General features: G+C 46.8%; 2 protein-coding genes across 2 annotated transcripts in view; one reads left to right on the top strand and one right to left on the bottom strand.

The window, feature by feature from the left end:
• Positions 1 to 478: 478 nt before the first annotated feature.
• On the bottom strand, positions 479 to 15,474 carry LOC309399060 (protein CUSTOS; the record flags this gene model as incomplete). The annotated part of the gene is made up of 9 exons (XM_081966525.1): positions 479 to 1,139; positions 2,113 to 2,206; positions 2,601 to 2,674; positions 4,351 to 4,449; positions 5,339 to 5,384; positions 7,872 to 8,287; positions 8,411 to 8,517; positions 8,628 to 8,759; positions 15,403 to 15,474. 9 exons carry the CDS (start codon positions 15,472 to 15,474, stop codon positions 797 to 799), a joined length of 1,383 nt encoding a protein of 460 aa, XP_081822651.1. The 3' UTR covers positions 479 to 796.
• Positions 8,170 to 15,816, top strand: part of RNF185 (ring finger protein 185) — a 22,547-nt gene continuing 14,900 nt past the window's right edge. The window contains exon 1 of the mRNA XM_081966682.1: positions 8,170 to 8,293. The gene's annotated coding sequence lies outside the window, so the exon portion shown is untranslated. The remainder of the gene's footprint in view (positions 8,294 to 15,816) is intronic.

Below are 15,816 nucleotides of genomic sequence, written 5' to 3'. Positions count from 1 at the left end.
GGCAGAGCTGAAGCTGAAGAGTGTCTGCTATCACCTGCAAAAACTTAGCCAGGAAGGCCTCTACTCAAAATGCACAATTCAAACTTCCCTCAGAGTGAATCTCTGGAGACATGCTGGCTTAGTCTTGGCCTCGCTGGAGATCAGTGTCTCCGCACAAAACGGGCAAAGAAGCGAGAAGAAAAAAGCCAGAGGGGAAATCACTGGTCAAGTCAGAGTGAAAAGGAAAGTCCGAAATGAACTAGGCATAGGTCTAGTCTACGCATCAGGCTGTACTTATTTCAGGCTCAAAATATTATTCACTGAGCTTTTGAATCGTGTAAATCAGTAGCCAAATTTACCCATTTGGATGTTTCAACCTCCAGGTGCTGCTCTCAGACCCCAGGGCACTCTGGAGATTTCACTTGCAGAATCAAGGGCCTCCTCAGCTCTGTTTTGTAAATATATTTAACTTTTGGTCAATAAAACAAAGGAGACGCTGTACCTAAAATACTGTTTTTTGTATATTGACTATTCACAAAATGACCATCTCACAGAGACTGGAACCATATCTGCAAAAGCAGAGTCACGTCATTCTTCAGATGGACCAGGTAAGGAAACAGAAATTGTTCTGGCTGCTCCCCCCCAGGTGACCCACAAAGGTGGTCATCCATGCCCTCTCACCGTCTTCACTCCCCCCCCCCCAATGTCCTGCAGCTCCAAGAGCCACTGGGGTCACTGGAGAAAGCAGCAGTTGGGGTGTCCACTTTGACAGGCTGGCCTGCAAACTCCCCCTGGCAAATAAGTATTGGGGGGAGGGTCATTCCGTTCCTGCTTCTGTTTCCCGCCTCTTCCTCTTCCTCTTCCTCGTCTCTGTCCAACTGACGGCCTCTGGACTGATGGGACATGAGGGCTCCTTGTTCTGGCTATTACCCGCTGCTCCGATGGCCTCTGGCCGGCCACTTTCCCCTCTTTTCCCTTTCTTCTTCTTCTTCTTCTTCTTGACTTTTTTCCATCCGGCCTCTCTTGTTTGGCCGGAGTCCTGGGCCGCTGGTGGTGGCAGACCACTCTGCTTCAGAATGTCTGCTGCTGTCACCGCAGCCTCTTGGCATCTCTGCCACTCTGGGTCACTCTCCAGGCCGCTGGAAGAATCCCAAGCAATGCTGGGGAGGAAAGCAGAGTTACGTTTTTGCCCATAGTTGGCTGATACATACCTATATCTGCTTATTAATGGTTTACAATTCTGAGACTGAAACGGCCGACTGTTATGAAAGATCCAGAAACACAAGGGGGTGGGTGTATATTAAGGAAGCCATATTAACAGCTGTTTGAAGACCAGCTGTTTCTTTCCTTTATGAGTGAGTCATGCTGACTTATCTTTAATCATCAGTCATTCAACCAATATTCTTTGTATTTCACCCAACTTCATGCGCTGAGTTTGCACGAGATGCTTGGCTAAAATGCGCTTCTTATCCTGGGTGGACACAATCACACAAACTGAGTCCATTTATGGTGCTGCATGCTGTACTAAGAGAGGTAACATTGGACTGGCATCAATTAAAATCTACTGCCTTGGTCCATCTCTAAGCCATGGCTTAAAGATGACCAAGGCTATCTCCATTCAATTAAAGACTGTTTAGTGGTCAAGCCACCAGGACAGAAACCAGGAGGGGGTGAGTTCTAGTTCTACCTTAGGCACAAAAACTGGCTGGGCGATCTTGGGCCAATCATCAGGAGACCGTGAGTTTTACTCCCTCCTTAGGCATGAAGGACGCCTGGAAGACTTTGGGCCAGAAGACAGTGACTTCTAGTCCTGCCTCAGGCATGAAAGCCGCCTGGATATCCGGGCCAGCCATTCTCTCTCAGCCCAACCCACCTCACAGGGTTGTTGTGGGGAAAACAGGAGGAGGAAGGAGTATTAGTATACTTGCCACCTTGAGTTGAATGAGATATGAATAAATGAAATAAAAGGCACCCAGGAGGGCGAGGCTGCCAGAGCCCAGAGCCTGAGCCTCCCTCAGGGACTGACGGAGGCCCATTTGCAAACCAGAAGGCTTCAGTGCATTACATCAGCAGCCGAGGCCGTTGTCTGTTGCCCCTTTTCATGGCAGAGACCCCCCCGCTCCCATTCCTCACCTGGAGTTGGAACGCTGCAACGCTGATCGTTTCCGAGGGGCAGCTTCTGGCTCCCCACCGTCTCCTGGGACAGAGGAGGAAAAGAGGCGAAAGCCTGCACCATTTCAGGAGGAAAAAAAGGGAAGGTGCTGTGTGAGTCAGCTGCTCAGGCTGGGCCAGGCAACCCTCAGGCTGCTTCCTAGAATTAAAAGCTGGGGCCTGAAAGGAGGAAGAAGAGGCTCACAGGAGCTGAGCTTCCTACAGCCCACATTGCAAGCATCAATTCTGGTGCCGAAAGACGGACCCTTTGAAAGGGATGAACCTCACACACACACACAGCCCATCCATCCCGTCGTGCAGCTCAAGCGTCCACCTAGACCAGGGGTGTCCAACCTTGGCACCTTTAAGACTTCAACTCCCAGGATTCCCCAGCCAGCACAGCATCCCTGCTCTAGAGCCCCAACAGGACACACCTACCCCGAGGGATTTCCCCCAGGCAGGCGACTCACCACTGTCTTCTTCCAGGGAGACGCTGTTCTCGTCTCGCGGGAGTCGCAACGGGCACGTCGAGAGGGTTATCGCACTGAAAGGAAAAGCAGGATCAGCACAATGGAGGGAGAGAGGAAGCCAGGGCTGCCACTCTGCATGGTGCCAAGGGCGGCTTGCGGGGAGTTTTCTCGCAGCCTCTCATGCCTGATAAAAACACAGGCTAAATCTGCAGCCAAGGGCTTGCTGGTCATTTCACACTCCCAGCTGGCCCAGGTTCCCAGGAGAGCAAAGGCCCCAAAATCTGGGGCCCTCAAACCAGAGATATGGGCCCAGACCAGCAGAACGGATTCTGCCCAAATGACTTCAGGGGGCATCGGCCAAAGCAGGAATGCGGGTGGAAGGAGAAAAAGCCGGAGCATCCAGAGAGGTCTTCCCCTCCCCCCACACCTAGAGAAAGGCAGGGAGAAATCTAGGACTTTAGCACAGCTGATGGGGGAAGCAATGGACCTTTTCACCAAGACAGACCCTTATTTTGACATCAGGCGTTATTCGATTAGTTTCAAGGAAGGAAAGTCAGGTTAATCATCTCTCGTCTTGTTTCAACACATCCATCCAGGCCACTTAACGGAATATTCTAACTGCTCAGAGTTGCCGGACAGGGAGATGGAGGGCATATAAAAACTTTCCCCTGGATGACATTTTGCCAGCAAATCCCTCTCTGGTTCTTCTGTTATCCTGTCCCTGAGGTGTGTCACATGCAAATGCCTCCAGCCTGTCGGTCCCTCCTTTCACCTGCAACCTTCATCACAACGAGAGAAACCCTCATGCCTGCTTTCTGACCTGCCTTTTAGCTCTCCTGTTAATAGAGAAAGCTTCACGTCGTCCCCTCCAGTCCAAAGGCCTCACTTTCTGTCAGATTGATCCTCTCTTATTTTCTCTTAGCTTCGTGGGCCTGAGTCGTATCTACAGGGAGTCCTCATATAGTGACCACAATGGGAACCCACAACTCAGTCATTAAACAAAGTGGCCGCTAAGAAGAAGCACCGCCACTGGGCTGATGATTTCACTTCAACTTTCCTATGATCTGCAAAGGCTTAAATGCAAGGATTGCATGGAAAGTTACTGCTTCATCACCATCATAACTGCAAAGAGTCACTAAAAAAGGCAGTTAATAAATGAGGGGACACACACAATATCTATATATATATGTATGTGTGTGTGTGTGTGTGTGTGTGTGTGTATGTAAAATGTATATATTGACCTCTGCTGCCCATCAAGATTTCCAAGGAACATGTTGATTGGAAAGAAGTGAATTGAGAAGTCGGGCAGCCAGCCTTGCTTGTATCCATGCAACATGAAGCATTCCCTGCCAAGGACCACACCAACCAGGTTGGCACATTTGGGTTAGAAGCACCTCACGGAGTTTTACCCCAAGGAGGTTCACGTGACTCTGTGTAGATCAGGATGTCTAATCTAGAAACAGCTTTGCAAGCAACAACACTGACACCTGCATATCGCCAACCAAGAGGTATCTGCAGTATATCGATAAGACCCTTGGGGTAGGAATGCGATAGCACAGTGGTTAGAATGCAGTACTGCAGGCTAATTCTGCCAAGTGCCATCAGTTCAATTCTCACTGGCTCAAGGTAGACTCAGTCTGTGAAGGGCATATAAGCCTAGGTGTATTGCTATTGCTATTCAGGATTCTCGATGAAAAGCTCTCACCAGGCCACACCTAAGGGGAAATGTTAATGAAATGCTTGTGCCTACTTGTCCAGGATGGTGTCCAGGTTTTTTGCAACGTGTGCTCGGAATTCTGGTGTGGTCTGCAGTTCATTTCCATCCTGCTCATGATTGCAGATCTTCTCTCTGTTTCGGGAGAAAGAAGATTTAGTTATTTTCTGGGAGTCCTTTCGCCATAGGAGCAATCTCTAGAAGGCGTCCATCAAACACTTGCCATTCGGATAGTTTACTTTCAACATAATCACTTGGATGGATTTGGGGATCCCAGAGAATGCTGGCACAACTGCAGTTCATGCCATCCAGGACAGATAATTCATATGGACTACTGTTCCCAGCAGTCTCTGCAATGATTTTTGATTGCTGGGAGCTGAAGTCCATGCTCCTGAGTGGATGGCCCTGGGAAGCTGTGGGAGAAGAAACACTGGACCCGGGATTCCTCGGCTTTCAGTGTAGTAGATGTCTAATTTCTAAATGTGACTTGCAGGAAATGATCCCCAATTCAGTGAGGAAACAGACTCCTCCTAAGTAAGTCCTGCCTACAGGATTTCTCTCTCCACAACCCCGGTTTTTGGAGGGGGATTACAGTAGGGCAGTGGCTGAACATTTTGATTCTTGACTTTGGGAAGCTGGCATGCCGAGAGACAAGGACTTCAGCCTTCTCTCCTCAAGTCTTCCTCATCCACAAACATATGTTTCTCTTACTTGTAGAGGGGCCACTGTTTAAGAGTCAGATTTATGTCTAGTACAGGGGTGTCAAACTCAAGACCCGGTGGGTGGATCAGGCCCACGGGATGCTTAGATCTGGCCCATGGGGCTGCCCTAGAAACAGCAAAGGACTGGCCTGCGGTGCCTTTGCCAGTGAAAACAGTGGTCGCTGGCAGAGCACCTGGACCAAAGGCGTCCCTGACATGAGTGACATTGAGCCCCCCCCCCCCCCGGGGTCAAACACCACCCTCAATGAAATGGAGTTTGACACTCCTGCTCTAGTAGATGTAGTTGGGGACAGCTTAATTACCTGATGCTGCGTTCATTTGCTCGCTGGTTCCTTTTCCAAGAATTCTCTGAAAAGAAAAATCCAAATTAAAAAAAAAAAACTTCCAACATGAATTCACAAGAGCTGTGACTAAAGAATGTGGAAATATAGAAAACTGATGGCCGAAATAGTCCTAGTGGTCCATTGAGAATTTGACAGAAAGACCAGTTTAACTGACCGCAGGAACGCAGCGCCCAGACTCTGCTTGAGCTTCATCAAAGCCCTTGACAAAAGTCCCCCTTGAGAGCCAAGTAGAGAAGAAGTCATAAGACAGAGGTCAGGCGATGCTACCCCTGAGTAGATGCAGAGCTGGTTGAACCGCTGTAACCAGAGAAGGCCCAATGGCTCTGTGCTGAGCTGGAGGGGAGCATCAAGGGGAGGATGGCAGGCTCTGTTTGATAAATGGCTTTGACAAGCAACCAGGGAAATGGTTAACAGTTTACAGACAGCTCGGCTGCCTTGAGCAAAACCCAGCAGCATGAATGTAAACAGAGACAAAAGCAAGGAAAAAATGTAAGATATTAAAAAGGAGGAACCAGACACGTGAAAGGCACCCGGATGTCTCAATGGATCACAAGGCGAATAGAAGCCAACAGTAGGAGAGTGAAACAAGAAAGGCGGGTATAGGTAGTCCTCAACTTACAAGTTCATTTAGTGACTATTTGAAGTTACAACAGCACTGAAGAAAGTGACTTATGACCATTTCTCACAATTATGACCATTGTAGCCTCCCCATGTTCACATGATCTACATTCAGATGCTTGACGACTGACTTGTATTGATGATGGTTGCAATATACTGGGGTCACATGATCCCCTCTTGAGACCTTCTGACAAGCAAAGCCAAGGGGGAGACCAGATTCACTTAACAGCAGCTGTTAAGTGAATCCGGTTTCCCCATTGGCTTTGCTTGTGGGGCTCAATTGTAGTCTACCGAGGGCTACCTGTAGAATTTTAAGCAGCATCAACAGATAAAGATCAAGATAAAATAAGTAATCATTTCTTTCTGTCCTACGCTGATCAAATGGCACCTGAAATATGAATTCCAGTCCTGGATACTGTACAGGTAATCCTTGCTTACTGACTACCCATTTAGCAACCATCTGAAATTACGACAGCTCTGAAAAGATGATTTACAATTGTTCTTGAAGTTGTGGCCATCACAGCATCCGTACAGCCACAGGACCATCACCGCAACCTCTGCTGCCATTTCTGACAAGCAAAGGCTATGGAAAGCTGGCTGGAAGTCACAACATGTCGTGCTTAATGACTGCAGATGATTCACTTAACAACCACATCACTTAGTGACGGACTGTCCCAACTGCAGCCAGCAAATGAGGAATACTTGTACTGCGTTTTAGGAGAGGCATTTGCCTAGTGGAGGAGGGACGCAATTGAGACCAGGTGCTTGGAAGTTGAGGAATAGAAGGTTGGTGGCTTTTGGCACATTTAGTCTGGAGAAGAGAACTCTGACCCCAGTTTCTCTCCACCACTGAACGCTGAATTCTTTGTCCTTAAAAGATCTTTTCTTGAAGCCTTAAACGTCAGATGATACATGAAGACAGGCGAAACCTGCAGGTGCTGGGAGAGGCTTCCTCAACAAGTGATGCTGAAACCAGAATTTTTTCCCACTTGGGAGGCAACACCACCAACTCGTTTTTTTAATCCCTCTGAAGCTACACTCGCTTGCATTTGACCTCTTGCACGAAGATCTGCTCACATGACGCAGCTCTCTTCACGCTGTCAGTCGATCCACTTTCATGAAGTGTCAGCACATAAGAAGGGAAGGCTGGATTGTTTCTGCATGCCAGCCATTTTCTCATCCCTCCCAGTCAGCATCAGGAAGAGTGTTAATTCCTGTCCCAGGTTTTTCTTTTAACCAGGCAGAGCATAAATATCTAAAAACATCAGCCACACACACAGGATCAGAAGTACTGCAAAACAGGTCTTGGCCACAGAGGGATAGATACGCACCACCACCACCACCGATTTCTGCCCCTTTCCCAATGCTCCTCCACTTGTCTGAGGGTGTCTGGTTGGACTTTGCTTGTCAGAATGTCGCAAAAGGTGGCTTTCATTAGCCCAGGATTTACAAGGATGTGAATCCCGACCATCGGGTTCTCCCGACCCTCGCTGTGTGGAAAATTGTCCTAAGTCTCCTCTTTCAGTGCCGTTGAACTTCGAATGGTCACTAAACGAACCGTTTTCAGTCGAGGGTTACCTGTTTAAATGTAAAATGTGTGTGTGTCCATGTGTTTGTATATAAACACATAAGTATCTTTTGTGATACACGTAACCCCCAAAGACTCCATCGTGGCAGCAACCGAAGGGCCCGCCTAAGAGAAAGGCCGCCGCGGAGGCTAATTCCTCAGGCCCCAAGGCGCCGGGAAAGGCTAGGGCTGCCTCTTGGTAACCGGGGCGCCGGCGCCACCAGACGCCGGACGGATCGAGGCGCCTTCCCGGAGGCCGCAGAGGAGGCCCGGCGCGCTCGGCGCTCGCAAGCCAAGAAGCCCTACCGACTGGAGGCACGGCGGCCGCTCGGCCCAGCGCCGGATCCCAGGCCGCCTCCCGCAGGCGCTGCCAGGCCGCCGCGTCTTCCTCGCTGTCGCTGGCCTCCTCGGGCGCCGCCATCGCGGAGCTGTGCTGGCCGCGGAGCACTCTGGGAGTCGTAGTCCGGGGCCGCTGAGGCGCGCCGGCGGTGGGGAGGGCGGGCGCGAGGCCTCCCGCGGGATCTGGATCTGGATCACGAAAGGCCGCTGCTCCGTGAACCGCCTCCAGGCCGCGCAGACGGATCCCTCGCGCCGGACCTTTTCGCCGCCGGAACCTTCGTGGCGGCGCAGGGGCGGAAGGCGCTTCCGGTGCAGGCCCCACTTCCGGCTGGGAGGGGAAAGGAGCGTACGCCGCCCGAGGAGAAGAGCGGCGGCTGTGGCCCCTTCAGGTGAGCTGGGCGAGGGGGCCCCGGGGGCGCCGGGAGGAGCCTGCGGCCTTTGGGGGTCGGCGGAGGAGCGCTCGCCTGAAGCCTCCGGGGAGAAAGCAGCCGCCCCCATCCACCCACCGGCCCTGAGCGGGGTGCGGGTGGGGGGCCTCCGCCGGGGTGGGGGTGGGGGGGGCTCGAGGCGGCTCTGCTGAGGTGAGGCTGCCGTGGGAAGGGGGAGGGGGCGCCTTTGGGAAAGGGGAGGGGGGGACACGGAGTTGACCTCGGGGAGGGAAGGCCGGGAAACGGGGCGCCTGCGTGGGGTTCCTCTTATGCTCCGCGTCTGGATTCCTCTTGCCTCGGAGGAGGAGGAGGAGGAGACGGCGACGGCGAGTTCTGGCCCCAAAGGCCCCTGGGCGATCTCGGGACGGGCAGCCGAGGGCCAGCCTCCAGGGGCCAGCCGCTTCGTCCGTCCCTGGGTCGACAGCCGCTGGACCCGAAACCAGAGAACAAGTGGAAATGCTAGGAGGAAGATAATAATAATATATGACGATGAAATACCTCCCCGTCTCCCTCTCGATCTTACCCTTCAAACCAGGAAACCTTCCATCCCATCGACCCGCCTTGTGCCCAGCGCTGGTGGGAATCACTTTTCTGAACTTCTAGGACTCAAGTTGTCGGGGGGGGGGGGGGGGGCTGATGGGCTCTTCGCTGCCCAGAGCTCATGGCCTCCAGATGCGGCTTTGCCTTTGAAGCTGTTTGTGACTATTTTTCTTGAGGGATGGGCTGTGTGTGGACTTCCATGGGCATCGCTTCCGGCCCAGGCAGGCTTTTGAACTTGATCCAGGATAGCCCTTCGTGGGCTTGGTGCCATGGAGTGGGAAGCAGTTCATAGGCCTTGTCTCCTTACTGCTTAATTTCCCAGGTTAACATTTAGAATAGTTTCCCAAGTAGGGTTTTTTTTAGAATATAGTACAATGTATGACAAAGTAGAAGGATATTTGAATTTCTAACATTCACTTTAAAAACCCAGTTGCTGTTTATGTAAATCATTATGTTGGGTTTTTTTTCTTTGTGTTGTAAGCTATCCAGAGTCAGGTGGTGCCTAAATATTTCAGCACCAAATACTTTCAGAATAAGAATTGCAGACCCTTGTGTGCCATCTAAGATTTTTCCAGTCTTGTTCTAAAATTAGTTGGCTTGCTTCTAGTGAGTTGTACAAGGTTCGCCTAATAGAATAGAATACAATTGAATTGAATTGAATTCTTTATTGGCCAAGTGTGATTGGACACACAAGGAATTTGTCTTTGGTGCATATGCAGTCAATGTATATAAGGAGAATAAAACAATGTTTTACTGCTGGTATATAAGTAAGTGATCATATTAGAGTACATTAATTATTGCTAATGTAAAGATTACATTTAAGGAATAATGCCACTTATCTTCTCTTCCTTGTTTGTTTTTAAAAACTAAGCTCCAATGAACAAATTGAATTTATTTCCAAATACATATCATAGGCTTGCATAGAAAATGGCTTTGTGACCATTGCCTGAAGAGCTATAATTTATTTATTCATTCAGTTTTTATAGCTGCCCATCTCAACTGAGGGACTGGCTTGCAATAATTATTGTACCAAAGAGTCAAATAATAGTAAAATGGATGTAGAGATTTCATATTGGGAGCTTCAATTTAATTTTTTTTTTTAATTCCCATATCTAAGTTTAGAGAATATTTTTTCTGTGGGGAGGAAGCACAAGATGTCATGAATGTTGGCGCTAACATTTTCCTACAGTATTGCCTTTTTTTCATTCAAATTGCACACTTTGATATCATTTGGACCGGGAGGCCTTGCGTACAGTCACTCACGCGCTGGTGACGTCTCGCCTGGACTACTGTAATGCTCTCTACATGGGGCTCCCCTTGAGGTGCACCTGGAGACTGCAGTTGGTCCAGAATGCAGCCGCGCGGGTAATTATGGGGAGATCGAGGTTCTCCCATATAACACCTATCCTGCGCGAGCTGCACTGGCTTCCTGTGGTCTACCGGGTGCGCTTCAAGGTACTGGTTACCACCTTCAAAGCGCTCCATGGCACAGGGCCTAGTTACCTGCGGGATCGCGTCCTGCCCCATACATCCCTGCGACCCGTCCACTCACACAGAGAGGGACTACTCCGGGTGCCGTCCTCCAGAGAGTGCCAGAGGGCAGCGCCCAGAAGTAGGGCCTTCTCTGTAGTGGGCCCCACCCTTTGGAATGACCTCCCCCCAGACATCAGAACTACAACCGACCTTCGCTCCTTCCGTATGAAGCTGAAAACCTACCTGTTTCGACTAGCTGACCTGGCATAACTCTACAACCTCCCCAGCCCAGGGCATTTTTAATTGTAATTTTAGTTTTTAAGGGTTAATTTCACTGGGGTTTTAACTTTTTTAAGTATTGTAACTTATTTATTTATTCTTACCTCCTCTATACGCTATATAATACCTTTGTACGTCGCCCCGAGTCCCTGTGGGGAGAGGGGGCGACTAATAAGTTCAAGTAATAAATAATAAATAAATAAATAAATTAAAGAGAGCTCGGAGCCGTCAAAGCCGGGTCTGTTAGATGCTTGCTAGCAGATTGTGATGGTGTCCCTTTGGGGACATCCTGTTGCATGATGTAATTGAATGAAAAAAATCTGTTGAAATAGAGATCTTCTCTTTCCCCACTTGTGTTTGGATACTGTGGGCATGAAGTCTCACTTGGATTCCTTGTGTGTGGACATTTTCATCAGAGCTGAGAGAAGATATAGACGTCTTCTTTGCTGCTTTCGTTTTTCTTGGAAATATTTGCATAGGAGGTGAGCAGAGATTGCTTCAGGTGAGTCAGGCCAGAGTTTATTGTTATTACTGTATGTATTTGAATGTATTAGCTAAAATGAAGGAAGCAGTCCATATCCCCAAGTATTTTATGACTGTAGGTTTGGATGTTACTTGGCTAAGATTTGATCAGTATTTCTGAGCAGCAGCAGCCTCCTTGCTTCAGGTGATGCAGCAACAGCTGATGGCACCCTTCTTTAACTAGGTTTTGGTGCATTTCCCTAAGGGAGATTGGAAGTACACTTGTTTTTTTCTGTGCAAAAACTAAAAGTAATATATTTTGCAATTCTTCCTGCATTGAGCAGGATTACCTAATGCAATCTACACGTCAGAAGAGTAAAACACTTAGTAAAACGTTTACTTAGTACACTAAGTAAAACTTACAGTAAAATTGTCTTATGATGGCCTAATCCCAGCTCAGATTTCCCATTGGTGGGTGAACAGTCCAACCGTAGCTCTGTGCCAGTGATCCTTTTACATTGTCATGCTGTTGAATTGAGAAACACAATACAGAACCAGTTTCCAAATTCCAGCTTTCCTCTGTAGACAGACAAAACAGTTGATTTAAGCAATAATACGGTTTTTTTTAAAAAAAAAAACCTTTAGCAGCATTTTGGCTTTCTTCATTGTTTATTTAATTTATATGCTGCCCATATCACAGTTACGGAGGGATTTGTTAGTCTGTTCTTGAGCATTTTTTTTTTGCCTTTCACATTTTATTAAAAGGAAGAAGTTTGGTGAGCTGCAGCTGCCTTTGTTAGAGGCGTTGAGTACGTAAGACAATATTCTGTTATCAGTCAGCTGCCCTTTGGAAATTATGAAGGGAGGTGCAGTTTACCAAAGCTTCTGCCCTGCTTGGGAAAGGGGCTCCGAGGCCTCTCCTGATTTCTTAATATAGGGAGTCCTCGACTTACAACAGTTCATTTAGTGACTGTTCAAAGTTACAGTGGCATTGAAAAAAGTGACTTATCCCCGTTTTTCTCTGCTAATGTCCTTTGCAGCATCCCCATGGTTGGGTGATCAAAATCCAGGTGCTTGACAAGTGGCTCATATTTAGGATGGTTGTTGTGTCCTGGGGTCATGTGATCACCTTTTGCGATCTTCTGAAAAGTCAGTGTGGAATCCAGATTCATTTAACAACCTTTGGCTAACTTAACAACTGCAGTGACTCACTTAACAACTTTGGCAAGAAAGGTTGTAAAATGTAGCAAAATTCCCTTAGCCTCTGTCTTGCTTAGCAACAAAGACCTTGGGTTCAATTGTTGTTGCAAATTGAGGACTACCTATATTTAGGATTGTTGTGTTGCAGGCTTTTCAAAGCTTTTGCACTCGATCGCTTATAACAAATTGGGGGAGGGGAGCGGCTTGCCGGAGTAAGATATATAGATATCTGCCTAGATTTTTTTTAAAAAGCTATTAATTAACTAATGTTAATGCAGGTAATGAAGTGTCCGTAAAGCTATGTTAATTCTGTATCAAGTGCATTCTTAAGAATGCAATGTTTCTCAATGCCACCACTTCAGAAATAGTTATTAGAAAATCCTTGGCTTTCAGGTTCTTTCAGTCCTTCTAGGTGGAACTCAGATCTGTCAGGTGCCTCTGTGACTGAAGAAATCCCTGTGAGGAATTTCCTCAAGTCAGAAAAATGCGAAGAAGGGTAGCCTATAATTGAGTGCCTCATTCTTCTCAATTTAGTCCATTTTCTCCTATTTAAAGATCTATTTCCTGCTAGGAAAACGTTGAAACCTGATTGCTGTGTTGCAGGCTAGCCCTGTGTGCATTTAAAATAATTCTAACATTCATCTTGGGTCAAGAGACTGTGGCTTCCTTTTGTACAACTGATAATTCCATCTCTGCTCTTCCCATCTGCTGAATTAAAACAGAAAAGGTGGAAAAAATACCTGATGCAAGTGTTTGTCTAGTAGTAGTTATCAAAAGATTTTCTGAGCTACGGTTAGTACTATTTGCAGTTCTGTTCCATCCCTGGAGTCCACTGCTGCATTCTGCCTGCTCAGGTTTAGCATCCTGAAACTCCTGCAGGCCTTCAAAATGCAGACTTGCTTCATGACATTCCCAGGGAAAGTCAAGTTCAGACCGTTTTAGAAGGTAGAAGACATCTCAGGGTTTCAGCCTATCGATCTACCCTCAGGACAAACAGAAAATACAGAAGGGAGAACCACCACAACTTTCCCAGTCTGTTAGGGCACAATTTTTTGGAAATTGTGGATTTATAGATGGCTGCTACATATAAGCTGGGTTGACAAAATCAGAAATGAGGTGATAGGCTGCCTAGGAAAGCCAAGGGAGATCATCAAAACCATTAAAAAGCAAAAGTTAGAATATTTTGGACATGGGATGCAACACCTGGAAAAATATGGCATCCTTCACTTAATCTTTCAGGGAAAGACTGAAGGCAAACGAGGTCCAGGCAGAAGAAAAACATCATGGCTTCAAAATCTAAGGGTTTTGGGTTGGACAAAACTCAGCAGCACTTTTTGTGCGGCTGTTGATAAAAATGGGATCACCAAGATGATTGCCACCGTCCGATGATGGATATGGCACAAGAAGAAGAAGAACTGTTTAACAGGAGTTGGCTCCTTCCTGTGTGAACTGTTCTGAATGGGGGAATTTGGGCTGTTCCTCCAGCAATCCAAGGAGTCACCCCTAAGTTTTCTTTCCGCCTCTGATGATCAAGAGCTCTTTCCTGTTATCCTGCCACCCTTCTTTCAGCTGCTGATAGTCTCTCTGCCTAACAAGTTATTTACCAGACTGTTTCTCTAAATATTTGTACATATCTTATTGAATGCCAAACATGCTAGAGAAATTATCTGTTTTTCATGCTACTTTGTTAAATCTATATTTCGGCTTGGTTCTGTCACAGATAAGCTCTGCTGGGCTCTCTGGAAAGGGCAGCATGTGGATATGTAATTATTATGTGGTTAATCTTTGGTGGGATTCACAGCCTTTGGGGCTGGTTGGTAGCTCAACAGCTCGAGTCCTAACCAAGGACCTAGGAACTGTTGAGGTAACGTCGGAGGATATAAGTTGTTCCATGTAGGGTGGTTTTTTGTAGAGTCAGAATGTTCAAGTCCAATAAATTTAGAAAATAAATTTCCAAATAGCCAGGTAGCCCTTTAGGTATTGCTCCAAGGGCTCCAATTACAATGGGGACAATACACGATTTCTTTTTCCACAGTCACTCAATTTCAATTTAAAAGTCTTGGTACTTTGTGATTTTTTCTTGCTGTTTATCTTCAATTCGTGCATTACCAGGTATTGCAATGTCAATGAACTAAACTTTTTTTCTTTTCAACTATTGTTATGTCAGGTGTGTTGTAGGCCAAGTGCCTGTCAGTCTGAATTCTGAAGTCCCACAAAATCTTGTCTTTCTCATTCTCTAAAACCTTCTCAACCTGATGGTCTCAGTGGTTTTTCCTGTACTCAAATCCAAAGTTTTGGCACAATTTCCAGTGAATAATCTTAGCAACACGGTCATGGCGTTGTAGGTAGTCAGTTTGTGAAATTTTGCTGCACCCACTGACCAAGTGGTCGACTGTCTCATCTTTCTCATTACAGAGGCGACATTTGCTGTTGATGGTAACATGTTGAATTTTTGCCTTCATGTAATTTGTGGCTAAGGCTTGTTCTTGAGCTGCCAAAATAAAGCCTTCTGTTTCTTTTTTCAGTACTCCTGATCTTAACCAGTTCCAAGTTAGTTTTTGGTCAGCTTAGCCTTCAATACTTTTCAAGTATTGGCCATGCATAGCTTTGCTTTTCCAATTTTCAGCTCGCTTCTCAATTACTTCTTTCTTATATTCAGCTTTTGACTTAGTTGTCTTCAAAAGGCCTCCTTTATTTACTTCCTTAATCATTGGTTCTTCACTTTTTTGGATGAAATCTTTCAAACTGTGTCTTTCTTCTTCCACAGTCTGCTTCACTTGTAGGAGTCCTCGACCACCCTCTGCTCTTGGTAGATACAATCGGTCAACATCACTTTTAGGGCGCGAAGCATGATTCATTGTCATAAGCTTCCTTGTTTTTCTGTGCAAATTGTCCAGCTCCATCTGGGTCCAGTCAATTATTCCTGCAGAGTATCGAATCACAGGTATATCCCAGGTATTTATGGCTTTTATGATGTTTCCCCCGCTCAGTTTGGACTTTAATACCTTGCGAATTCATCAAATGTACTTGGCTGAGGTTAATTCCTTGACTTTATTATGCATTACGTCAAAGGCCTCTAAAATCCCCAAGTACTTGTAGCCTTCTTCTGCTTTTACTGTCTTTATCATTTCTTCATTCTCAACTTCTATTCCATCATCTTCTAAGACCTTGCCTGGTTTGGTTGCCATTGTTGCACATTTGTCAATTCCAAACTGCATACCAATGTCTTGGCTAAATTCTTTTGTGCTTTCAGTTAATACATTCAGTTCAGATTTTGCTTTGCCAAACAGCTTCAAATCATCCATGTACACCAAGTGTGAAATTTTCAGTCCTTTCTTTGCAAGTTCGTATCCACAGTTCACCTTCTTCAAAATGGTTGTCAGTGGTAGCACTGAGAGTATAAAAAGTAGGGGTGAAAGGGAATCACCCTGGAAAATGCCTCGTTTAATTTCAACTTCACCCAGTTCTTCTCCATTAGCCATAAGCTTTGTTTTCCAGAGGTTCATTGAAGTTTTCATGAATTTTTGCCA

This window comes from Natrix helvetica, assembly GCF_964273705.1.
Source record: "Natrix helvetica genome assembly, chromosome: 14".
NCBI classification, from domain to species: domain Eukaryota; kingdom Metazoa; phylum Chordata; class Lepidosauria; order Squamata; family Natricidae; genus Natrix; species Natrix helvetica.
The sequence above is the reverse complement of the archived record's forward strand: the minus strand, read 5'-3'. Positions and strand labels throughout refer to the sequence as shown.